The 27399-nt window shown below is 44.9% G+C and overlaps 1 protein-coding gene across 2 annotated transcripts in view; it reads left to right on the forward strand.

The window, feature by feature from the left end:
• Positions 1–7409: 7409 nt before the first annotated feature.
• Positions 7410–27399, forward strand: part of Commd1 (copper metabolism domain containing 1) — a 125030-nt gene continuing 105040 nt past the window's right edge. Inside the window, exons 1-2 of one of the 2 annotated variants that reach the window (XM_037208949.1) lie at positions 7410–7631; positions 18452–18547. In XM_037208949.1, the coding sequence (XP_037064844.1) occupies positions 7455–7631; positions 18452–18547 (273 nt within the window). In that variant the 5' untranslated portion in view covers positions 7410–7454. The remainder of the gene's footprint in view (positions 7632–18451; positions 18548–27399) is intronic. The other variant, XM_028876354.2, reaches the window with a different exon arrangement.

Consider the following 27399-nt stretch of genomic DNA (forward strand, 5'->3'; position numbering starts at 1 on the left):
GACTGCCTGGATGATGAAGCTGAAACCCAAGTTCAACCAGTAAGACTATAGAAGCCAGTACGGAGCCAGGACTCTTGTCTTTAGGTAAGCTGTCAGGTTTCTATAACCACTGTCATTGACCAGGGCAGTAAGTGTAGGTGATACCCATTCACTATTAGCTCACAATTAATCATTAAGAGCCGGTAAGGTGCCAGATGCCTGCAGTAGGTTAAGGAACAATTGTTTCATGGACTTAGTCCTGCGTCCACGATACATGCATTCAGGCTATTAGGACTAAGAGATGAAGTTTTCAAGCTTGCCCCTGCGGGGGAGACATCGTTTCCAAAGACCAGTTTACTCCTTGCAGCACACAAATATTCTTTGGTTGTAGAAACAACTGCTGTAATACATGTAACACATGTACCGATTCTGTGGTGGTTTGCATGAGATGTCTCTCATAGTTTCAGACGTTTGAATGCTTGGTCCCCAGTTGGTAGCCCTGACTGGAGAAGCTTAGGAAGTGTAGCCTTGCTGGAGTAAGTATGTCACTAGGGGCTGAGTTTGTTTCAAAAGCTACCAACCATTCCGAGTTTGCTCTTTGCTTCCGGTTTTCAGTTTGAGATGTGAGCTCTCAGCTGTTCCTGCCTCCATGCCTGACTATTGCCAAGCTTCCCTGCTGTGCCAGTGATGGACTCTCATCCCTCTGGAACCATTACCCACCCCACCCCACCCCGGGTGGGGCAACCTTCCCTTGCCTTGGTCATGGTGTTTTATCACAGCAACACTAACTAACTAACTAACTAACACAAGCACTCTGATTTCTCCTGGCCGCACTATATGAAAGGGGCCTTCACTCTGCCTTCAGGAAGACATGTTTAGCACCAGAGACAGGGAAGCAGGGAAGCCCAGTGAGGTCTGCAAAGCAAACCTTGTTGAAGTGATCCTTGTCTTCTTCAGTGCTACACTAGCTCAAGCCCCTCTGTCATACCACGTTTCCAGAATTTACTACCTGCCTAATCAGCATATGATGGTCTAGCGCAAGTTTTATTTTTTGTTCTTCATTTCCTCCTGAAATCTTCTGTCATGTAAAACTTAAATTTATGTTTTTCTTTCATAAAGACTTATCTGTCTTTGTTACGAAGTTGTATCCAAAGCCGGGCTGTGGTGGCACACTCGGGAGGCAGAAGCAGGCGGATCTCTGAGTTTGAAGCTATCTTGGTCTATAGAGTGAGTTCCAGGCCAGCCAGGGATACACAGAGAAACCCTGTCTTAAAAAAACCAAATGAAAAAACAAACAAAAACAAAAAACCAAATTCTATCCAAGAACCCAAGATTACCAGTGTTGGTTAAGCCGCAGCGCTGCCCCTCGTGGCTGGTCGCTGCCCACAGCGGCCATGCCGGCGGGGAGCGTGCTGATTAAAAGAATCATAGCCATGGTTACCTTTTTAGAGCTTTATTGGGGGGGGAGAAAGAGAGAGACAGAAAAACAGAGACAGAGAGACCAAAAAGGGGGAGGGAGAGAGAGGGGCTGACAGGAGGAAGGAGCGGAGAGGAGAGGGACAGAGAGCCCACAGAGGGCCCACTCGAGTTTTAGGCTGGGACACCAGCGGAGGCTGATGATGTAATTAAGGACTGAATCCTTACAACCAGAGGAAAGATTTTTTTTCCTTCTCCTTATTGGCTAAGTTATAACAATTGCCATTACATAGAAATCTGAATGTAAACATAACCTGGTGCTTGTCCGTCTTTCAGATGATTCCCCTTGATTACTATTTCCTCTCATGCTATGCTCCTTACAAAAGCCTCAATGCTGCTCTGTCTCACAGCTCCATATGGAGACAGAGCATTTCACCAGAGTCCATAACCTACTCAAGCTACGTTCATAATCTCTTCTAGTGCCTAACTTGATGCTACTTCTAGGTACTAATTAGTAAAGAGCCTAAGCCAGTTGTAGTCTAATTATTTCTTTGCATGTAATTTTTTCTTATAAGAATATATGCTTTTAAGACAGAGACTGCCATTTATCTCTGTGTCCTCTGAAGTAGAATGGCTAGCACAAACTGTCACCTAACGTCTGTTGAGTGGCTGGCTGAGTGAAGAATAAATGGTAATAAAGAGAGAATTGGAAAGGTAGAGATGAGACCAGGCAGGGAGAGTTTATCGCAAAGCCACAGGGTCCTTGCACGTGCACTCTCTCAGCTCACATTAGAAGTGCTGGTATTTCGTGTGCATATGCACATGATGTGGAGGAGGGAGGCCTGCATCACCTCGTGTGTGCGTGCGGAGGTCAGAAAGCAGCGCTGTGAAGCCAGTGTTCTTCTTTCACCCTCAAGTGCTTCCCAGGGATTGAACTCGGATTGTACGGTTTGTCGGCAAACACCTCACCAGCCCCAATCAGTGTACATTAAAAACATATTTTATGTGTGAGCGTTTTTCCTTCCTGCATGTATGTGCGCCATGTCCATGCTCAGTGCCCATGGCGGTCAGAAGAGGGCATCGGGTTCCCTCTGGAACTGGAGTTACAGATGGCTGTGAACCACCATGAAGGTGCTGGGAATTGAACCTGGGTCTTCTGCAAGAACAGCAAATGCTCTAAACCACGGAGCCACGCCCCTCTCCCCCCGCCCAGTTTACATTTTAAAAGGATTTATTTTTATTTTATGTGTGTGAATGTTTTGCCTGCATGCATGCATACGCAACACATATGTGGAGGGCAGAAGAGGGCCTTGGGACCTGTGGAGCTGGGTTATAGGTGGTTGGGATCCATCTGCGTGGATGCTGGGAATCAAACCTGGGCTCTAAACTGCTGAGCCATCTCTCCAGCTCCAAGTTTACGTTTTCAATGTTTATAAAAACATGATTTGCCTGCCCGGAACCATTTGCTCGCTGGGTCTTTAATGGCATATTTGGCCCTGACAAAAGGGAAATGTTCGCAGGAGGGTTGTTTGTTAGGGTTGGAAGTTTCCCTTGGAGTTGGGCTTCTGAGTCTTTTCCTTGCTGTTGTTGCATTTGAAAAGTCCCTAAACAGCCTCGTGTCCAGATTTGCTATCTATAAAACCTGTGATTTGACATTTAATAAAAGATAACTGTAATTTGAGCCTTTTGTTTGAAAAGCATTCTAAAAACGCAGCTGGTGCCAACCTGCAGCAGCAGCTGTGACAATAGCAGCCCCTGGTGGCAGAAGAAGGAATGTCTTCTATCGATCATTTGTGGTTTGCAACTAGGGTAGGCCGGGCTGAAAAGGTTCTCTGTCCAGTGGTATGTGGCAGAATATGGACTTGGCATAAGGACTATTTTGTGTTTAAAGCAATTAAGAAAGAGTGGGTGCCAAAAGGCTATCAGATGGTACTATTTTACTTTATTAAAGCAGGAAATAAAACCTTCGGTTGGAAATGGTCTCTATACCGGAAAGGTTCTATTTATTTATTGATTGATTGAGTCATTCATTCATTATTTGTTTGTTTTTGAAACAGCATGTCTTTGTGTTGCCCTGGCCATATTGGAACTTACTCTATAGACCAGGCTGGTCTCGAACTCACAAAGATCTGCCTGTCTCTGCCTCCCGAGTGCTGGGATTAAAGGCATAGGCTACTACGCCTGACTAAGAAAGGTTCTTTTCAATGTCGAAAAGTTGAGACTGAGAAAATTCTGTACAAACAGACCTTGATAAAAAATGACCATTTTTTCCCTTAAGTTCCTCTGCCTGCCCCCCACAGAGAAAGAGAGAGAGAGGAAAAAAAGAGGGAAAGAGAGAGAGTTTGGTTTCTTTTTCATAATCTCTTTGTTCAATTTAATATGAAAGCATTTAGGGGTTACCAATTTGTGGGTCCTTATGAGGACTCCCACACCATTAAATAAATGTTTACATTTTCCCCTGTTGAATTGCATATCCTATACTAGCTGTGTGTGGTGGCTCATAGCTGTAATCCCAGTATTTAGGAGGCAGAGGCAGGAGAGTGTGAGGCCATCTTAGGCTACATGGTGAGTTTCATGCTATCCTGGGCTGCAGCCTAAGTACAGACCCAGTTTCAAAGAAACCAAAGCAAAGCAGACAAGGAGAAGTGGTGACTTGAAGTTCTCAGGGTTTGTGGAGAGGCTTCAGACGGGGGTAGACTCCACATGAAGGACGTTTACAGTTTGCAGAGAAGGTAATCTGAAGCTTTAGCAAAGGACGGAAGCATCCTATAACATAAAAATGTTCGAAATTAAAAACAAAAGTTTGCAATTATCATGTGCTTGTGCTGGTTGCTTTTTGCTGTGATAAAGTGACAAAAGTCACCTAAGGAAGGGAGGGTTTGTTTTGGCTCACAGGGGAGGGGGCAGCCGTCTTGGCTGGGAATTCTTGGGAACAGGAGCAAGAGGCAGCCAGCCGGTCACTGTGCAGCCACTGCCAGGAAGCAGAGTGGTGAGTGCTAGTATTCAGTTCATCTTCTCCTTTCTATTAGTTCAGAGTTCCAGCTCAATGACTGGTGCCGCTCACCTCAGTTAACCTCATCCACACAGCCTCTCACAGAGATGCCCATAGACTTGTCTCCTGGGTCCTTTCTACTTGATAATCAATGTTAAATTAACCACCATAGGAGGCCCACAGCTTTCCTCCATAATGTAGACTACATACTGAAAACCCTTGAGACACTTCCTCCTCCTCCTCTTCTTTCTTCTTTTCTTCATCTGCTCCTCCTCCCCTTCCTTCTCCTCCTCTTCCCCCTTCCTCTTCTTTCTTCTTTGTCTGCTCCTCCTCCCCTTCCTTTTCCTCCTCTTCCCCCTCCTCTTCTTTCTTCTTTTCTTCTTCTTTGCTCCTTCTCCTCCTTGTCTTTCACCTCCTCCTCCTCCTCCTCCTTGGTGGCAATGCTGGGGAACTGAACCCAGAGTCTCATGCATGCTAAACAAGACACTGGTTTACATCCTGAACCAAGTCTTCAGTGGAGCTGTCTTCAGGCTGAGTGTGAAGTTCCCAGGATGCTCTTTGGAGCTGTCTCTTCAGCCATGATGGGCTTTTCAATGATGCAGCTGCTCTGCCCTCTCATGTGGTGTATGCTCCTGTAGATAAGAGCCCTGCACCCATGCTTGGGCTTCATAAAGAGCCATGTAGCAAGTCTCTCAAAAATAGACAAAATAAAAACAAGCCAAGGGCTGGGATGTAGCCCAGCTGTAGATTATGTTAGCCTATGCAAAGCCTTGGGTTCAGTCCCAAGTACTCAAAAGGAAGAAAGAAAAATAATTTTGATTTTAGGAATACTACATTACAATAAAAAATATTTATTTGTATGTGTTCATATGTGTCTGTGTATGGGCATGTGTGTGTGGAAGCTGTGTGCACACTCTCAGGCCAGAAGAGGGCATCTGGTGTCCTCTTACATTTCTGCCCTTTCCTTTTGAGGCGGGTCTCTTCCTTAACCTGGAGTTTGCATCCCCCCACCCCCAGCCCGCTGGAAGCCAGCAAGCCCCGACTGTCGCCGGAAGAGCTGGGGTTACAGGCATGGGCAGGTTGCCTGGCTGGTTGCCTGGGCGTTGGGATGTGAACTCTTGTCCTTGAGCTTGTGCACAAGCGCTATTAACTGCAGAGCCATCATCTCTCCGGCTCCCCAAGTGACAGCATTATTTGTATACTGGACATTCTTCTGAAAGCAAAATGTAAAAATAATCTTCAGCTTCTGAGAAATATACACAATCATCATGTTGGTAAAACCTACCAGACTTTCTATGTAGGTTAATAGATTCAAATATAGAAACTTGAGGGATATATTTTAATATAGATGAGCAGCATTAATATTTTTAATATATGAAGAACTCTCGGACCCACTGGTGGTTCAGTAGGCAAGGGCATTTGCTGCTAGGCCTGATGACCTGAGTTTGATGGTGGACCCCACATAGTGGAAGGAGAGCACTAAATTCCCAGTCCTGTTGTCCTCTGACCTCTACACACATATGGTGGCAGCTGCTCATACACATATATACACACGTGCAGTAAATACATGCTAAAAACCAGCTCTTAGCAATCAGTGAAGTGACAGGAACCTTAGAGAAAACGGGCAAGTAGGAATGTAAGCAGTCAAAATGTGTCCGGTGGGTCACAGTCTCCTGTAACGTCATTTCCAGGAGACCCACAGCCCTCTTCTGACTTCCCTAGGCACCTGCCTGCAGGTGGGGCACATGCATACACTAGGGAACATGCACATAAAATGAATAAACAAATCTTCAATGAAAAGGAAAGAAATGGAGCCAGAGAGATGGCTCAGGGGTTAAAGGCACTTGCCACCAAGTTTGACCACCAGAGCTCAGTCTCTGGGGTCCACGTGGTAGAAGAGAACCCATTCTTGTAATTTGTTTTCAACCTCCACACGGATTCTGTGGCATGTGGGGACACACACACACACACACACACACACACACACACCACACGAAGTAGATGTAATGAAAACTTGAGAAAACAAAACACGGCAAGATAATCTTTTCTATGTGTCAGTGGCAAACACCACAGAGAATACTTTGGTCATGGCCTTTAGGTGAAGATTTGGAAGTTACGTGCTTAGGTGTGCTGTTCTGTCCAGCTCGCTACCTTTTTGCACCCTTTTCTATCCATTCTTTGCAACCTTTTTTGTTTGTTGTTTTGTTTAAGATAGTATTTCTCCATATAGCCCTGGCTTTCCCGGAACTCACTATGTAGAACAGGCTGGCCTTGCCTCTGCCTCCTGGGTGTGGGGACTAAGAGGTGTTCGCCACCACACTTGGCTTTTGCAATCTCTATAGGAACATTTAACACAAAAGTATAGTTTGTCTTTAGGATTGTTTTTCTTGGATCCACAAAAACATTTCTGAAGTTGCCTTTTAGGAAATCATGGATAATGTACACTTCGTTCAGGACTTAACAGTGCACAAACAATGGCAATAGGATTTCTTAGATTAGGTCTGAAATGTCGATATAAAAACCGATTTGAGCCAGACATGGTAGCACATGCCTTTATCCCAGCACTCAGGAGGTAGAGATAGGCAGATAGATATTTGTGAGTTGGAGGACAGGCTGGTCTACATAGTGAGTTCCAGGCCAGTCAGGGGTCTATAGTAAGTTTCTATTTCAAAAACAAAACAACAAATATACAACAAACAAACAACAACAACAACAAAAAACCACCTTTGTGTGAGGTCTCTGCAAACATCAAGGCAAGCTCTAGAATGAGATACAGCCACCCGAGTTACAGAGTTAGAGCTCATACATCTCATCAAGCGATCTTTGAACGCCTTTCGGGGTGAAAAAGGACACAGTGAAAGCCCGGTGACCCTAAGGGAAACTCAACGGATTGGCTGTGGTCGAAGCAGTGGACGCGTGTGGCAGAGCAAGAGCGAGGACTGCTTATGCTGGCTAGTGGAGGAACTCGGCTTCGCGCTCCGCGGGTGCCTTGGCCAGCTTTTCCGGCCCGTCTCGGCCGCCGTAGCGGAGGCGCGATCCGCCGCTGGGCGGAGGGCGCTCCCTGGCCATGGCGGGCGAGCTGGAGGGCTGCAAGCCCCTGAGCGGGCTGCTGAGCGGCCTGGCGCAGGGCGCCTTCCACGGACACGCGGGGGTCACCGAGGAGCTGCTGCACAGCCAGCTCTACCCGGAAGTGCCCCTGGAGGAGTTCCGCCCCTTCCTGGCGAAGATGAGGGGCATTCTTAAGGTACCGCTGTCGGACCGAGCCGCCCTGCCCTCCCTGCAGCCTCAGGCCCGCCCCCCGCCTCGGTGCCGCTGGGTAGCGGCTCTGCGGCTCCCCCAGAGCTGGCTTCGCTGTAGGGACACACACCGGTGAAGACCTTGCGTTTTTAAATCCCTCAAGACGCCTCCGTGTCTGTAGTTAGAGAAGTTTCGAGTTTCCTCCGTCCCTACTTTTCTAAGATTGGTTGCAGCAGGGCGTGGTAGTGCACGCCCTTAATCTCTGGTGGCAGAGAGCTGCGTGAGTTCGAGGCCAGCCTGGCCTACATAGCGAATTCCAGCACAGCCAAGCCAGGCAGGGCTACCACAGAGACCCTTGTTTGAAGAGAGTGAGAGCGCGCTTGACAGCTTTCCTGCGTTGTGGAAGTTGGGGAGCGTTAGAATGTTAGATAAAGGATAGATTAGCTGGAGTAAACGCCAATAAAGAATCGACTTTATGGTGAAGAGTATATTTACCAAATGGAACGAAGTTATACATCAGACTGTCTCATGAAAACTGTCAGGTGGAAACGTAACAGGTGAAAGTAATTTAAAAAGATTTATTTTTGTTTAATGTGTATGAGTGTGGTGCCTGGTGCTTGCGGAGGCCAGAATAGGGTGCCAGATCACTTGGAATGGTTGTAGGTCACCATGTGAGTACTGGGAACTCAGGACCTCTGAAAGAGCATTAAGTGCTCCTAACCGATGAGCCATCTCTCTAACCTCCACCCCGGTTTTGGTAGAGGATCTCTGGTAGTCCACACTGGCCTTGAACTCACTGTGTACCTGAGGATGATCTTGAGTTTCTGATCCTTCTGCTTCCACTTACCAAATGCTAGAATTACAATCATCTGCGACCACACCCTGCTGTGGTGTGTGTGTGTGTGTGATGCATATGAAGGCTAGGGGTCTATGCTGGTGCCTTGCACTATTACTCTCCACCTCTTTCCAGATAGGGGCTCTCACTGAACCTGGAGCTCACTGATTGGCTAGGAACTCCAGAGATGCTGGCCTTTGCCCTGCCAGTGCGGGGGCGGGGGGGGGGGCGGGGGGGGCGTGCCCAGCCTTTTCATGAGTGCTGGAGATCCGAACCAAGCTATCTGCCCAGCTGGTTTCTGCGATTTTTCTTTTTTCAGTAAGATGTTATAATTATCTAACTAGTATATTCAAAGTATTACCATCCATGTAACGACTGTACAGTGTATTTTCACAAAGTCTTTAAAATATGTGTATTTTACATTTAAAACATTTTTAGCTGCAGCTAGTCACATTTCAAATGATTAAAGTGGTCACATGTGGCTAATGACCATATTAATTTAGTCTGATTTAAACCCAGAATTAGTCATAGGAATGCTTCTAGTGCCAAAGTGTAAAGAAAAGAAAAACTAAAAATAATGTATTTTTTAAACCATAGTGAGCACCTACCTATTTTGAAGATTAGAGCATGGGGCTGAGGAGACGGCTCAGTTGGTCCAGTGCTTGCCATGCAGGCCTGAGGACCTGAGTCCATCCCCAGAACCCATGTAAACGCCGGGTGCCTGGAATCCAGACCTTGGGGAATCAGAGCCAGGAGCATCTCTGGGCCTTCCTGACTAGCCATTCGAACCCAGTCTGTTTACTGCAGGTTCACTGAGAGACCCTGCCTTAAAAAATAGAGTGGAGGGGTGTTGGGGAGACGGCTCAGTGGTTAAGAGCACTTGCTGCTCTTGTGGAGAAGCTGGGTTTGGTTCCTAGCACTCATGTGGCAGCTTACTACAGTCTGTCACTCCAGTTCTAGGAGATCCAGCATCCTCTTCTGGTTTTCACCAGCACCTGACACTCACACACTATACTTACATGCAGGCAAAGACACTCATACGCATAAAATAAAAATTATCTTAAACAAAATGAAGTGGTTGGACTGGGGAGATGGTTCATCATGGAAAACACTTGCTGTGCAAGTGGGAAGGCCTGAGTTTGGATCCTAGCACCCAGGAAAAGCCAGGCATGTTTGTAACCCAGCAGTTGTGAGGTGTAGAAAGGCGGAGGCCCAGGCCTCACTGACCAGCTGGCCAGCCCAGCCAATTAGTGAGCTCTGGGTTCAGTGAGAGACCTGGGGCTAGACTAGCAAATGAGGCCAGGGAGATAGCTTAGCAGGTGAAGGCCCTGGCTCTCAAGGCTGACAACCTACGTTCAATGCGTGGAATCCACATGGTAGAAAGAGAATTGTGACAAGTTGTTCCCTGGCCTGGGTATGCACGCTCGCACGCGAGCACACACACACACACACACACACACACACACACACACACACACACACACTTACCCCGCCACACACACACACTTACCCACAAAGTGGAGAGCCACTGAGGAAGAGAGCTGATGTGGGCCTCTTGCCCCCATATACACACAGATAAGGACATAAGGTGTCTTAACAGCCTAAAAACACACCATTTAAAATTATTGTTAAAATTTAATTTGCCGGATGGTGGTGGTGCACATCTTTAATCCCAGCACTCAGGAGGCAGAGGCAGACAGATCTCTGTGAGGTCAAGGCCAACCTGGGCTACAGAGTGAGTTCCAGGAAAGGCATAAAGCTACACAGAGAAACCCAGACTCAAAAAATTTTTTTTAACTTACTATTAAAAATATTTATGCTTTTATTTATTACATTCCTTTGTCTGTTTTTCAAGACAGGGTTTCTTTGTGTAGTCCTGGCTGTCTTGGAATTTACTCTGTAGACCAGGTAGACGAAGCTGGCCTTGAACTCAGAGATCCACCTGCCTGTGGCTCCTGAGTACTGGGATCAAAGGCGTGTGCCACCACCTAATAATTTTTCTTGAACTATTTGAATACAAGAACACATGCAGTTACTTCACAGGAATGGACTGGAACGGCTCACGCAACGGGAGGAGTGACGTCTCGGTCACTTGTGGTGGTAAAGTGTGTCAGAGTGGTGCAGGCCTGATATGCCAACACCCTGGGGGGACAGGACCTGGACTGAAGGCCAGCTTAGGTTTTGTGCATATGTAGCTCAACAAGCCAAAGGCTGGGGATGTAAAGCACTTGCCTAGCCTGTTTAATCAAGGCTCTAGTTTTGAGCCAGCACCATCAAAATATAATTTGAAAAGTCTCAGTATGATTGTGGTCATCTAAGCAATTTTATTGGTATCATATGCCATGACTAGATGCCTTCTATTTTATTAAATCTTCAAGTAATCTGGGAAGATTTTCTGGGGAATTTGGTATCTGGTTTGGTGTTTCCTTGGTCCACAAGGATGAGGATAAGGGATTGTAGGCCAGGAAGAAATGCACATATTACAGGCAGTATCTTAGGATCTAATGTCGACCCTACTGCTTATCTCTAGATGATTCTTTGATTTATTATATAGTGATAAAATTTGCCAAATAATGCAGAGAAGAGATTGTTTGCAAGCTGTCTCTTTTATTTCATTTGAAATATGTTGCTAAGTAAGATGCAGATACTCAGGTTTCCCGAGAGGGTCTGGGTTGTAAAGCCAGCGTGACTTTCGGCACCTCAGTGGGCAGTGCTTCCACGAGTGGCATAGGGCAGCACAGGCTCTGCAGTGATTGGTCGGAGTGCCAGGAGAGAAGCCTTGTCAGTGAGACTGGAACGTGTGCTCAGGGTGACTTCTGTTTCAAATCACTTTTTTATTGTATGTATTTATGTGCGCCTGTGCAGGTGAATGCAGGTGCCTGGAGAGGCTAGGGATGTTGGATCCCCTGGAACTGGAGCTACAGCTAGTTGTGAGCTGCCTGATGGGGGTTGCCAGGATCGGAACTCAGGTCCCCTGAAAGAGCAGTGCCACGCTCTTGACCACTGAGACAGCTCTCCAGCCCCAAATGTCTGATTCTTATGAAAACATAGAGTGCAAATATGATTTACTTATTTATTTTTGTTTTTTGTTTTTTTTTTTTTGAGACAGGGTTTGGTTTCTCTGTGTAGCTTTAGAGCCTGTCCTGGAACTTGCTCTGTAGATCAGGCTGGCCTCGAACTCACAAAGATCTACCTGCTTCTGCCTCCTGAGTGCTGGGATTAAAGGCGTGTGCCACCACCACCTGGGCAAATATGATTTTTAAGTAGAGAATGTCTACTCTTTAAATTTTATATTCATATATCTGTTTATTATGTGTGCATAGGTCAGAAGATCACTTATTGAATGAGTCGGCTCTCTTCTTCCACCATGTGGAGTTGCTTTTGTTTTTGAGATGGGTCTCATTATATAGTCTTGGCTGGCCTGGAACTCACAGGATCCATCTGCATCTGCCTCCTGAGTGCTGAGTAAAGGTGTGTGCCACCGGATGGGTTCTGGGGGTCTAATCCAGATGGTCAGGCTTGGCAGCAGGTGTCCCTACCTGCTGAGCCATCTCACCAGCCCATCCATCTTTAATAAAAGGGAACATATCATAGATATGTATGATGTAAGGACGTTATATTTACAAACAGAAGTGAGTAAGCCACTGTGGACAGAAAGGCGACATCCTTTCTGCCAGTTTTTTCTTTTTTTCTTTTTTTAACTAAAAGAGCTAACATTTTTATTCTCACAGTTCATGATACAAATGAAACTACTTGCCGGGCAGTGGTGGCGCACGCCTTTAATCCCAGCATTCGGGAGGCAGAGGCAGGTGGATCTCTGTGAGTTCGAGGCCAGCCTGGTCTACAGAGTGAGATCCAGGAAAGGTGCAAAGCTACACAGAGAAACCTTGTCTCGAAAAATCCCTCTTCTCCCCTCCAAAACTGTTCCCTATGCTAGACAGGGGGGAGAGGTTTTCCTTGTCATGCCACTATGAAACACCCAGGTGCACCCCATATCTCCTAGTGAAACAAACAGCCCTGATAACCCCCTGCCCTTATCTGAGTCATGCCATGCCAGGTGAGCACCATCTCATCATTGGAGGCCTGGGCGGCAGGGGCATGTGGTCTTCCAGGGTGGCCTCATTGTAGGAGCAGGTCCCACAGGCGTCATCCCAGGAGGAAGGGGGGCCATGTTGGGTGCTTGCATTATACCAGAGTAAGGAGGACCTGGGAGGCTGGGGGCAGGTAGGATCGTGGCTCCTTCAGGAGGAGGAACAGAGAATGGAGCGGGTGGGTCTCTTTCCTTGTTGAAATGCGGCCACTGTTTTATTACCAGGCTTTGGGCCTGCTCTTCCATCCATTGGGGATGGGATGTCTTTCACGTTCCTTTTGTTTCCTACTGCTGCAGTGTCTTCCTCACAGACTAAGAGTCATGGTGAGATATGTGTTGCAGTAATCATAATAAACCACTGCTACCCTGCCAGATTCCAGCCCCCCACCCCTTTTTTTAGACAGGGTCTCATTGTGTAGACCAGACTGGCCTTGAACTCACAGAGATCTGCTTGTTTCTGCCTCCTGAGTGCTGGGATTAAAAGCATGCACCACCACTCCCAGCCTCTGGCAGGCTTCTTAAGATGCTATTTTGCTGCTTTTGAACAAAGTGATTATTCTAGACTTAGATAAAGGGCAGCTTGATGGTATATTCAAAGTTAATAGCAGATGTGGGGTAGGAAAAATGTAGAGCATGTGCAAGGGATGATCAGTAGGCTGGGGATAGCGTGGTGGGTAAAAGTGACTGTTGCACAAGTGTGAGGAGCTGGGTTTGAATCCCGAAAACCCACATAAACACTGGCTGTGTGGGGGCTGGATAGGTAGTTCAGCAGTTAAGAGCACTTGTTCTTATAGGATCTGGGTTTGGCTCCCAGCATCCAAAGGAGGGCTCACAACCATCTGTAATTCGAGTTCCAGGGAATCTAATATCCTCTTCTGGCTTCCTTGGGCACCAGGCACACTTGAGGTGCACAGGCATACATGCAGGCAGAATACTCATACACATCAAATAAATCTTTTTAAAATAAATCTTTTTAAAAAGTCTTAAAATAAAAACTGGTCATGTAGTGTAGTGTCCGCAATTTGAGGAGATGGGAGGTGGAGACAGCAAAATCCTGGAAGCTTAGGGCCAGTTAGCCTGGTCCACACGGTGGAAAGACAACAAAGAAACTCATCTCAAACCAAGTAGAAGGTGGGGACAAACACCTGAGGTTGGCCTCTGACTTCTGTACGTACACTGTGGCACACATGCGCCTGCAGTCACGTATGTGAATGTGTATGCACACATACATCACACACACACACACATCCTACACACACTAACATGGTGAGCAGTTCAATCTGATCATAATATGAGGGTATGTAGTAAGGAATATTTGGTGGATTAGGCAAGAAAAAGTGAAGCACTTACTCCTTTAATCCTGCTGTCATTGCTGCTTTGAAGCAGGCTCCACACCTAACACAGACGGTAGTAGACCTGGTGTCTTACACACCTAACACAGACGGTAGTAGACCTCGTGCTTTCACCTAGAAAATCATGTTCTGCATAGAAACGGAGACCCAGAGGACAGAACAGAGGAAATGTGGAATTCCTAGAGAACAGTGGGCACTCGTTAGCTATCTCTTTTGATATGCTGAGGATCAAACCCAGGATCTTGTACTTGCTAGGTAAACTTGTAATGCTGAGCTAAACCCAAGCCTGACCCCAGGTAACAGTTTCCTTATTGCCAACTACCTGGCAATGTGTTGTGCACCATGTTTCTGATTCCTAATTTTCACATTGTTTCTAAATGTTATGTACTACTTTCCTGACATTTGTGCTGTAGAATGGAACAACAATTTCCTCGTTTGGAACATTAGCACTCTAGCTTTACCTGTTAATCACAAAGGGGCAAACATATGTGAAGCAGACCATTCATTCAGGCTATGGTGTGTGTGTGTGTGTGTGTGTGTGTGTGTGTGTGTGTGTGTACACTATGGTGCACATGTGGAGGCCAGAAGACAACTCTTAGGAGGAGGAGTCAGTTTTCTCCTTCCACCACATAGGTTCCAGGGATCAAATTTCCATCTTTAGGTTTGGCTGCACGCACATTTAACCAGTGAACTATCTTGCTGGCCCCACACTATATTTGATTTCTGGATAGCGCCCAAAGAATTGTGAAATTAATAAAGTAGTCATGGTATGTGGGTTAGTGCTCGTAACCAGTGAGCCATCTCTCCAGCCTGTATTTATTGGTTTTTTGAAACAGGGTGTCACTGTGTGCCTGGAACTCACTATGTAGATCAAACTGGCCTCGGATCTACAGAGAGTTCTGGGATTAAAGGTGTGTACCACCAGTCACAGCACATTGTCTAATTTTTTCCGCTCACATTTATAATTTGGTATGAAGAATTAATAATACTATCTGAGTTTTTATAATATCCTTACTAGTGTGTACATGTGTAAAGAAGGCAGAACTTTATTATCTTCCCTCTTTAATACTTATTTCTTCAGGCATGTGATAGGTACTTAGTAGACATTTGTAGAACATCTGAATGAATGGATAGTGCTTAAATGTGCCAGCTGCATTGAGAAGGTAACCAGAGTTGGGCACAGTGGCATATGCCTGTAGTCCTAACTCCTGAGAGGCTGAGACAGGAGACTCGTGAGTTTAGTTTAGAGCTAGCTTGGGCAATGTGAAAGTACAATTTCTGTGTGGGGAGAACAGAAAATATAACACTAAGTCAGGGGTGGCAGACTATGGCTGTAGGACTAATCTGGCCTGATGCCCCCATGCTCCTCACCACATGCCCATTCCTATTGTTCTTACTGCTTTGTTTGGTAGTACCATGAGTTATTAAACCCATGGTCATGGCCATGCTAGGCAAGTGTGCTGCAACTCAGTTACATTCTCCATTGTTCTTGTTTTGACAAATAAAGCTTTGCTATAACATGGCCACTGCTCATTCATTTGCTTATCTGTAGCAGCTGTTGCCAATATAATAACAGTGGCTGTGACAGATACTATTTGGCATTAAAAGCCTAAAGTATTTAACATCTGAACATTTACATAAAGATGCTAACCCTTACCTTAAATAATGCAAACAATAGGTCCAGCCTATATTGTTTGCTCCCAGAGTCCGTGGAAGAGTCTATCAACCAGCTGAGGATTCTAATCTGAGGGACATTCAGTGAATCTAAGAACATTGAGTTCTTTAGTCCATTCACTTTATTCTTCTCAGTCAATTCTATCTACACAGTTTCTTTTCTGCTCTCCTACTTAGCTCTCTCAGTCCCTCCTGCTCTCAGTCCCTCCTGCTGTTCTCTCATCTCTATCCAGTTCTTTCCATCTCTGTCCTCATCTTGTTCTTCTAAATTAATTCCCCAAGTGCTGTTGGGAAACCAGTATATACACACACATGCAGTAGTTCTTTGGCAATGCAATGTGAGGCTTGAAGTTTTCAGGGTCGCAGAGAGAGGTGATAAGGAGCCACACATAAAGCAAAAAATGTCAGCTTCCAATTACAACCCCAAAGGTGAGTGACTGAAGGGGAGTTCTCTGGTAGGGTCAACTGAAGGCTAAGATCAATTAGGGAATTTATGTGCTCAAACTATAATCTAGAAATGGCTAGATAGAATGTTAGTGGTCAGTAAGTCACAAGAAAGTAAACTGTCTTTGTGCACTGCTTTTCCGCTCATCCCGGCTGCAGCTGCTTTCTGATAGGGAGGGGACATACGCTAGGTGGCTAAGCAACCGATGTCAGAGCATGTAGTATTTGGTTAGTATAGGAATAGCACCTGGCTGAGGAGGAATAAGAACTTAATTTGCACAAGAAAGAAGCTTGGCACCTATCGCCTGCCTGGCCTTGTAGGCAGTCTCCTGGGGTCAGTGGGAAGCAACTGCCTTAACTCAGTAACTAGCAAGGGGCTAAAACATCATCCCAGGAATGTGAGCAGTAAATCTCTTAAGTTAGGGTCTTGTGTAAATAACCCAGGGTGAAGGTAAGGAGTTGAGGATTTAATTGTTAGTGGTTCTTTTCTCTATCTGTAGGTGAGATGAGCTAATGTTTACCTGTGTGCAGTTTTGTCCTTGGAAAAAGGTATCTTTGCTGAAATACTTTTGTCTGGAGAATGGCCCTGGCCAGATTTGTTAATGAAAAATAAACGCAGCTGGGGACAGTTGTCCAATTACCTAAATGTATAGGGAAAGTTGTGCCCAAGACTGAGATGCAATCGTGAGATTACATGTACATGCAACATGGAGATGCATGGTAAATGGGGAAACTCATAGCTGTTATTGCACAAGAAGTTTACAACAAGAGACAGCCAGTTCATTCAAAAGGCAGTAATTCCATAACACCTTGTGTGATGGTTTCCTCTAACAGAACCCTTAGTTCTGATAGGCTGACCTTCTGAACGCTAGTTGTCACTGCTGTATACTCTCATGGACTTTCGCTACCAGCAGCTCTCAATACTTAAACATCTGTTCTTAAATTTACCATGTTAGTATTTGGAAATAATATGTGTAAATTATGTTTAGAAGTTGGTTACTTGGTAGATACCTAAAAATTTCACTAACTTGTTCTCAAGACTTGAGATTGGATTAAAAAAGAAGATCATTATGAGCTGGAAAGATGGCTCACAGGTTAAAGCACTCAAACAAGCACACACAGACACACAGACATACACAGACACACACACACCCCTAAGCCTCCAAACAAAGAAAAATGAAGAAAAAAGACACATGCCTTTAATCCCAGCACTCTGGAGGCAGAGGGAGGTGGATCTCTGTGAGTTTGAGGCCAGCCTGGGCTACATTGTGAGTTCCAGGACATCTAAATCTACACAGAGAAACCTAGTTTCAAAAAAAAAAAAAAAAAAAAAATTACTATTAGATGAGGTGGTGGTACATTCCTGTGACCCCAGCAGCAGCTGACAGGCAGAGGCAGGCAGATCTTTGGTAGTTCAAAGCCAGTCTAGTTTACATAGCAAGTTCCAGGCCAGCCAGGGTTACATAGTGAGAACCTGTCTAAAAACAAGGGACGTTAGTGTTCTGTACTCCTATGTGCTCTTTCTTAGTACAACATATTCAAAGGCTATAAAAATAATGTGAATATACTAGTAAGTATAATAAAACACCACAGTTTAATGTAATCTTGATTATCACAAGAAAACTCAACATATGAATGCTAGTTTAAACTGTATGGGAAATAACATCAATAACATTAAACTAAGAATTATAACAGCAAAAGACTAAGGAACAATGAATACCTGGTTCTGTTAAAGCCACAAGATTGTCACTTGGTTGGGAATTAGATCGAGTCACCATGCCTTTCCTTTGTAATCAGTTTTGTTTTGAATATCTTGGGGTGTCTGAAAGAGACTGGGTTAGGTTTTTAATTCTGTAGTGGAGTTTTGTTGTTGCCTGGTCCCAGGTTCTTGGGCCCAAGTGATGTTGTCTCAGCCTGGCTCAGGATCTGTGGCTCTGGCTTTGTGGGCCTGGACTGTCGTCCTCTTCTCTTCCTCTTCTTGAACTGTGCCTCTCGTGACCCCTTGTTTCCTGTTTGTGAGATTTCTTCCTGTGAGTACTCTTCCTCTCTGACTCCCTGTTTCTCTTGGAGGAGTGGTGTGGACTAGAGTGGGCAGTCCTTGGCTTGCCATAGTATTCCTCATGGTGGTCCTTCCTCTCCCTCTTGTCTGAGTTTTTACCAGAGAAGCCAGTCCAAGCTGGAGACAGGTGGATGTCTCTGTTAGCTTCTCTAAATTCATTGTTGGGATTTCTGAACACATGAAGAAAGTTGCAGTGCTTTCCTTTTGGACACTTTTGCATTTCAAATAACCCACAAATTGCAATTTTCCACCGGGTCACTGGGCAGAATTCACACTGAAGCTGTCGTCCCGCGTACCATCTTCCATTAAAGAGAGAGAGGGCTGCCTGGCATTCTTCTTCCGACTGGTACTGAACATACACATTGCCCCGCAGATGAGGCTCCAAGTTGCAGCTCACCTTGAACTGAATCACCTTCCCCACGTTCTTGAACTCGGGCAGCACATCATGGTAGAAGTCCAGGAACTGCTGGTAGGTCTCCTCCTCGCTGTACTCCAGGCTGGCGTCGGAGTCATAGTCGTCCCTCCTGCACTGCTCCATCCCAAATGTTGTAAACATGCTCTTCACCAGAAGGGTGGGGCTGGATGTGGGGAAGTCATGTTTCCGTGAGCACCTGTTTCCAAAGCGGCACGCTCCCGTTTTACTGTAGAAGGGGCAGCTGGCTCGGGATTTCTCCAGTCGTAGTTCCCGGGGCGGCTCTGGGTTCTGCCAGGTGCCATCGTTTTCAGCCTGGTCCAGCATTTTCTGCACCGCTTCCTCTCGTTCCCTCTTCTCCTGGAGCTTCTGCTCCTCCTCCTCTCTCTGTTTTTTCTGTTGTTCTTCCCATTCCAACTTTATCCGTCTCTCCTGTTCTTCCCTCTGTTTTCTAGCGGCTTCCTCTTTTTTCTTCTTTATTCTGAATTCTTCTTGTGCCTTCTCCTCCCTCAGCAGCCACTCTTCGTGGAGTTTTTGTCGCTCCAGCTCCAATAATTTCTCTTTCAGTTGTTCGTCAGTAGAAACCTCCTCCTCCTCTTCCGGTGGGGCTGCGAGGTCTCTCAGCCGAGCCATATTCTGCCGACGTTTCTTGCGTTTCTCCTTCCTCAGGGCAGCCCTGTATTTTTTGTGGCTCAGTTTTTCAGGAATCACAGTCTCTGGTGTTGCCATCTTACCGCAGAGCGTGGATGCCTTCCCAGATATCGCGATAATTTTTCTTTGGCGCGCTGTGGATTGAAAAATCTCACCCACTGCTAAGTTGTTCTGCTTTTTAAAGTTGCCTCCCTGAACAGCGATTACAACCTGGCACCGACAGGCTCAGCTGTCTTTTTTTCTCACCACCCTAGAGGGTTGAACTGGCTGAGTCACGGTTGTGTGAGCGCAGTGCGCCAGTAGGAGTGTGTGCGCATGCGCACGCAGGGAGTCAAAGGCCGGCTTGGAAGTCGGCTTTGAAGTCCGCCAGCTGCTTGAGCCCGCACTTCCGGCTCCCTGTGCCGCACCCCCCCCCCCCCCCCGGACTGCGCCCCTACGGCCCTGAGCCTGGTGCTCTAGCACCCCTCGGCGCTGGGTACCGGTAGCCCCAATTCCAGGGCGCTTTTATGTGGGCGCTGGTGATAGAAATGAGGTTCTCACGCTCATTTGGCAAGGCTTTACCAACTTAGCCCTCTCTCTGGCCCTGGTTCCTCTCTAGAATGTGTTTTTTTTTTTTTTTTTTTTTTTTTTTTTTTTTTTTAACATTAAATGCGTTTTGTTATTTGCAAAAAGAGTTTGCATTTGATGTGTAATGCAGTGTTGTGAGGGTATTCACCGGAGAAGAATGGGTTTCCTGGGTAGCCTTATGGGTTTAAGCCAATAGAAAGTTATTTCGTTTTTAAGACAGGGTTTCTCTGTGTAGCCCTGGCTGTCTTGGAACTCATTCTGTAGACCAGACTGGCCTCAAACTCACAGAGATCTGCCTGCTTCTATGTTGCAAGCAAGAAGTTCTTGTAGTTAGTATAACAAAAGTTATATTTTATTATGCAGAGTCTCATTACATAAGGTTCACATTCTAAATTCCTAACTACATCCTAAGCTTATCTCCCCTAAAACACAAAAGCCATGTCCTGGATTAATATACTTCAGTTAACAAGAACACTTAGCCAGAACTACAGAAGCCAAAAAGCAAGGTTAGTACATTTAGATACTTGCCCAGAACTATGGACTGTGATGGATTAGGTCTATGTTTTCATTTTTTGGTGGGTGGTGCTGCTATGTGCTGAGTTTTACAGCCTGAATGACACTTCCATCATGGAGTCAGTTGTGCTAAGGTCTGGGGCCCTGTTACAGTAGAAAGATTTTTACTGTTACTGTATGGTTTGGATAATAAAACATCAATAAAAAAATGTGTGAGATGGCTCGGCAGTTAAGAGCACTGACTGTTCTTCCAGAGGATCTGGGTTCAGTTCTTAGCATCCACATGGCAGCTTACAACTTTCTGTAACTTCAGTTCTAGGGGACCTGACACCCTCACACAGACATACATGCAAACAAAACACCAATGCATATAAAATAAAAATAAATTTTAAAAATGTGTGAGTACATTATTTGAGATAGGGTCTCTGTTTTTTGTTTTGTTTTTGAGACAGAGTTTCTCTGTGTAATAGCTCTGGCTGTCCTGGAACTCTCTTTGTAGACGAGGCTGGCCTCAAACTTAGAGATTGGTCTGCTTCTGCCTCCCGAGTGCTGGGATTAAAGGTATGTGCCACCATCATCCAGTGGGTTTCATTCTTTTTAAAGCAAGCTATCCTGGGACTCACTGGGTAGCCCAGGCAGGCCTTGAACTTGCAGTGATTCTCTTGCGTCTGTCTCTTGAGGGTTGGCATAACACAACATCCTGAGCTAAATATGGGCTCATAAATAGAAGAGAGCATACTTTTAGGTTTTAGCTATAAGCTGTAGTTTTATTTTTCTACTGTAGGTGGCAGTGGAATGTTGGTTTGCTAATATGCTGCAGAAATCCACAATGTTTAAATGTTTTCTTTTTCTGGAATGTTCTAGTTGGAAAAATGCTTTTGCTGGCTATTCAACAGTAAGAATTTTGTGTACAAAAAGAAATATAAACATTTGGCTTGGTATTTTGAAATTAGAAATGATTTTTTTAATAAAAATGTTTCAGTGGGACTATAGAGATGACTCATTGATTAAGAGCTCTTATTGTGATCTGAGTGGTGGTAGTGCATGCCTTCACAAGTACATGGGTGGCAAGTACATGCCCACATACAGATGGATAAATTAATGTAGTAGAATTAATGTAGTAGAATTTAATTAAAATGGGGAGCTGGGTGGTGGTAGCACACGACTTTAATCCCAGCTTTCAGGAGGCTGAGGCAAATGCATCTCTGTGAGTTTGAGGCCAGCCTGGTCTACAGAGTGAGTTCTAGAACAGCTAGGGCTACCCAGGAAACCCTGTCTTGAAAAATAAAAAGAAACAAACAAACAAAGAGCTCTTGTTGCTCTTCAAGAAGATTCAAGTTTGATTCCCAGCACTCAAATGGTGACGCACAACCATCTGTAACTGAAGTTTTAGGGGTCAGAGGTTCTTCTGTCCTCCAGGACACCAAGTGGTACACATGCATACACCCAGGCAAAACATTCATACACATGAACTAGACAAATCCAAAAATTAAACAGCAATTGTTTCAACGAATTCCTTTATTTAACAAAAAGAATTACGGACAATTTTGTATAGCCAGGCATAGTGCTTGTACATGTCTGTAGTCCTAGAACTGGGGAGGTAGGAGGGGGATTGGGAGATGAAGGTTATCCTTGACTACAGCCTGGCTTCTATGATACTTGTTTCTGGAACAGGAAAAAAAAATACCACCACCAAAACAACAACAACAAAATCCAAGGAATTTTTGAGAAGTAGCTGAGAGTTCTGCATCAGGATCCATAGGCAGCAGGAAGATAGAGACTTTGGGCCCAGAATGGGCTTTCTTTTCTTTTCTTTTCTTTTTTTTTAAACCTCGAAGTCCACTCCAAGTGACACATCCCCTCTAACATGGTCATCCTTCCAGGTAGTGCCACTCCCTCATGACCAAGTATTTAAATTTGTGAGCCTGTGAAGGCCATTTCCATTCTAACCACCATATCCCCTAAGACCATGTTCTAAAGGCTTGCACCTTCGTCTGATGGCCTGCCCAGAGGCGGTGGGAACGCTTGATAATTTGGGGCCTAGTTGGAAGAAGTATGTTACCAGGGATGCTTTTGAAAGATATATTTTTTCAGTCTTTGTCATGCTCTCTCTTCCTCTCCCTCCCTCTTTCTCTCCCCCTCTCTCTCTTTCTTCCCATCCTCCCTTCCTTGCTTGGCTATCTTTCCTGATTTTCTATAGTTTTTTTCCCCTGGTGTTTTCAAGACAGGGATTCTCTGTGTAGGTCTGGCTGTGTAGGTCTGGCTGTGTAGGTCTGGCTTGTTCTGTAGACCAGGCTGCCCTCAAACTCACAAATCCTCCTGCCTCTGCCTCCTTAGTGCTGGGATTAAAGGCCTACGCCACCACACCTGGCAACATTTACTTACATGTTTGAATGTTTTGCCTGATTGTATGTATGTGTGCCACATGTGTGCCCTCAGAAGCCAGGAGATGGCGCCATATCCCCTAAAACTGGAGTTACAGATGGATGTGAGCCACCGGTGGGTACAGGAATCAAACTCATAACCTCTAGAAGAGCAAGTTCTCTTAACCACTGAGCCATCCTGCCAGATCTCTAATAATATTTTTAGGTCTCTTAAAGTCAGTAATAGGGTTAGAGAGATGATTTTCTATATTTTTAATGTTTACAAACTGTGACCCATAAAAAACAGTATGAACATCAGACGTCAGTGTGATAAATTGTCTCATTTTTGCCCTCCCAGGGCAGAATTGGGTACTTAGAACAGAGACTGGATGGCAAAGTCTAAAATATTCATGTCTGGCCTTTTGTGGAAAAAAAATGCCTAGAGCCTGCTGAGAATCTTAGTGTTTGAAAATGCCTCACCACGTTACCCGTTCTGCTGTTAATGGGAATCCTGCTTTGCCTGTTCCGAGTAGAAGACCCTGCTTTTTTCTTGAGGCAGGACTTCGTTGTGTCCCAGGCCGGCCCTGCACCTGCGGTCTCCTGGTGTGACCCACGGGGCACGCACCAGCTTGAGGGCCGGGTTCTCACCGTGCTGCCGCGCCTGCTGTTCTCTCCTGTTTCTCTTACTGAGCACAGACCCAGTTTGGTCTGCCCGTAGGATGGTTTTACACGTCTCTGTACAGTGGAATTTGGCTCTGTTCTGTCATTACATAGACTGTAAGGTAGTCCCTGTGCCTGCAGTTCTGTTTCTTTTAGATTTTTTTCACAATGAAGAAGCAGCTTTCTTAGCAGCTGCAAGGAAGAAAATTAGATACATGTATCTAATGCTCTAACCCCAGGGTCTCCTGCATGTGCGGTGGGCATGCTCCACTACTGAGCATACCCTCAGAACTCCCAGGTTGTATGTTTTCCTATCCTTGTCAAACTTTTGAGGCTTTTTAGTTTATTTTTTTGTAGTGTTGGAGGATGTACTCTGACCCAAGGCCTATAAACACCTCTAGTGCCTGCCCTGCTTGTCACTGAATTAGTAGTATAGAAATTAGTAATTCCTCTTAGTCCCATCCTGTGTCGTGCTCTTCCACCCTGTGCACACACAGGTTTCTCTGTAGCCCTGTCTGCCTGTCCTGGAACTCACTCTGTAGACCAGGCTGGCCTTGAACTCAGAATCTGCCTGCCTCTGCCTCCTGAGTGTTAGATTAAAGGTGTGTGCTACCACTGCCTGGTAGTTGTTATTATTATTATTATTACTATTATTTTATTATTGTTTTAAGATAAGACCTTAAAACTAGTCTCAAAATTGCAACCTTCCTGACCCAGGCCCTAGAAGGCACGAGCCACCAGGCCCAGCTCTTCCTAGTTCTTTAATGATCTTTTTAATTCAGCCAGTACACTCAGACACACACATACACATAAAATGAAATAAACATAAAAAGACACAAGTACTAACTTACGTTCTTGAGTTATACACAGCACAAATCAAGTATTCTCTCTCCCAAAGAAGCCCAGAGGCTGTTGACAGTACTGTAGTAGTTCTGAAAATGAAGGGGGAAGGAAGATTCTTTTATTTTGTAATTATTTTTGGAGACTTCTTACCCTTAAATGTCCTAGTTGGCAGAAATGTTCATTTGGAGCTTAGAGCTTGCTCAGTGGCTCACACTATAATTCCAGCATCATAGTACTTGGGAGGAGGTAGCAGGTGAAGTTCAAGGTCATCTTTGGCTACATAGTAAGTCCAAAGCCATCCTGGATACATGCAACCCTCTATCAAAGAACAATGTCAGGCAGGTCAAGTAAAGGCATTTGCTGCAAAGCCTGTTGACCAGAATTAATCTGTAGAACCCATTCCTGTAAATTGTCCTCTGGCTTCCACATGTGTGCACATGAATGTAGGTGGAAGTTTCTGTCCTGCCAGCAGCTCCCAAATAAACACACTGAAGCTTATATTAATTACAAATGCTTGGCTGATAGCTCAGGCTTATTACTAACTAGCTTTTACAACTTGTTAACCCATTTTTATCAGTCTGTGTATTGCCATGTGGTTCGTGGCTTTACCTGTCCTCCAGCATGTCTTGCTTTCTCTGTCTCTCCTGATGACTCCTCTGACTCTGCCCTTCTCCATCCCAGCATCCTTATTAGGTTGTCCTGCCTGTACTTCCTGCCTGGCTACTGCTTTTTTTTTTTTTTTTTTTTTGGTTTTTTCGAGACAGGGTTTCTCTGTGTAGCTTTGCGCCTTTCCTGGAACTCACTTGGTAGCCCAGGCTGGCCTCGAACTCACAGAGATCCGCCTGCCTCTGCCTCCCAAGTGCTGGGATTAAAGGCGTGCGCCACCACCGCCCAGCCTGGCTACTGCTTTCTATTAACAACACATATCCATAGTGTATTGTTCCATAGCACATGCACAAACAAAATTAAATGTGAGTGAAGAAGAAGAAAACTATCTTATAGTGAATATGGTTGCTTACAGCTATAATTCTAACAACTGGGAGATGGAGACACAGAGTTACCCTCAGCTACGTAGCTAATTCAGGGCTAGCTTGGGCTATATGAGACCTTGATTCAAGGAAGAAAACAAAAACAAATCACCTTAGCTGCTGGCCAGAGATATGATATCACCTTTAGGAGAGATCACCTGAGTACAGATACCTGTCTGGAGGAAAAAAGTTAGAATCAAATTCATAGAATTACAGTTGGCTTTATTTTTCATGATATCTAGGTTAACTGTGAATTAGTTTTAGAATGACTAAAATTATAAATCATTTTGTTGAATAACAGTGTAATTTAATATAATCCTAATGCAATGTTCCGTAATTAGACTTGGGTAATGTGGAAGACAGCAATTGCTTTCAAGATATCTAGCCTTGGGATTTTGCTGAAGCAGATATTAAGCTTTTTCTATTAAGCTGTTCTTTTTTTAAAGTTTTACTTTATGTCCATTAGTGTTTTGCCTGCGTGTTCGTCTGTGTGAGGGTTTCTGATCCTCTGGAACTGGAGTTACAGCAGGTGTGAGCTGCCATGTGGGTGCTAGGAATTGAACTGAGGACCTTTGGAAGAGCACTCAGTGGTCTTAACCTCTGAGCCACCTCTCCAACCCCTAAGCTGTTATTTTTGATATTCAGAGTAGTAAGATTAGAAAGCTGGTCTGACTAGTGGAATTGAAGACAGAAGATACCACTTTTTTTTCATTATTAAAGTGAAAATTCCTTCAACATTCTGTTTGATTAGATGTAGTTATTAATTTTCTTGGATGTGAGATTCATAAACTGAATGGTGTATGGTTCAGAATTGGAGTATTCCTTTTAATCATGTGACAGAACAAAATATGGGGTATCTCATTCATTCTTTTTGTAGGTTTTTCGAGACAGGGTTTCCCCGTGTAGCTTTGCACCTGTCCTGGATCTCACTCTGTAGACCAGGCTGGCCTCGAACTCACAGAGATCCACCTGGCTCTGCCTCCCGAGTGCTGGAAGTGTTCCACCACTGCCCAGGTTCATTCATTCTTGTATGCAAAATATTGTGCTAAGTGTGTTAGTAAATCTCTGTCACTGTGTGGAATAGTTTTTTTGTACACTCTGAAGAAGTGTCACTCTGTTTGGGTTAATAAAAAGCTGAACGGCCAATAGCTAGGCAGGATTTCTAGGCATAGAGGACTCTGAGAAGAAGGAGGATGGAGACGGGAGGAGACACAGAGGAAGCAGGAAGGCAGGGTGGACAACATATAGATGAGGTAAACAAGCCTCAGGGTTGTTTCTAATCTAAGCACATAGATTAATATAAATGGGTTAATTTAAGTTGTAAGAGCTGGTTAGGAACAAGCCTAAGCTGTCGGCCGAGCTTTCATACTCAATAATAAGTCTCCATGTGATTTGGGAACTGGCTGGTGGGACAGAGAAAGACTCACTACGTCACTGTGATGAAATACCTGAGACAAACAAGGAAAGACAGTTTGTTTGGGCAGAGAGTTTCAGAGTTTTCAGCTTGGTTGCTTTCAGGTTTGATACAAGACCGAATGTCACAGTGACGGGAACATATAGTATAGCATAATTGCTCATCGTGTATTGGACAGGAGGCTGAGAGTGAGGACAAGATACACTCTGCAGAGGCATGGCTCAAGTGACCTACTCCTTTAACCCTGTCTCACATCTTTTTTTTTTTTTTTAAATTTATTTTATGTGCATTCGTGTTTTGCCTGTATGTATGTGTGTATAAGGGGTCAGATCCCTTGGAACTGGAGATGCAGATAATTACATGTGGGTTTTGGGAATTGAACCCAGGTCTTCTGAAAGAACAGCCAGTTTTCTTAACAGCTGAGCCATCTCTCCAGTCCCCTGTCTCATGTCTTAATAGCCCATTTAGCTATGAACTCAGGAAATACTTGATGAGATTAGTGTCCTTAGGATTTACTCCCTTTTAAAATAATTTATTTTATATTTAATTATATGTATATGTGTGTCTATGTGTGTATGGGTATGTGCACATGTGTGCAGGTGCCCACAGATGCTAGATACATCGGGTCACCCTGGAGCTGGAGTTATAGTGGTTGTTAGCTGACTGACATGGATTGGGAACTGAACTCTGGTTCTCTGGAAGAGCAGTACATGTTCTTAATGATCTAACCATCTTTCTAGCACCCTTTCCCTTCTTAATAGTGCCCACAGTTGGGAAAAAAGCCTTTTGTTGGGACACTTCATATATAATCTATAATAGTGTATGTTGGGGGTATATAAAGACCAGTATAATACCATGTATTTAACAAAG

This window comes from Peromyscus leucopus, chromosome 10, assembly GCF_004664715.2.
Source record: "Peromyscus leucopus breed LL Stock chromosome 10, UCI_PerLeu_2.1, whole genome shotgun sequence".
Classification (NCBI taxonomy): Eukaryota; Metazoa; Chordata; class Mammalia; order Rodentia; family Cricetidae; genus Peromyscus; species Peromyscus leucopus.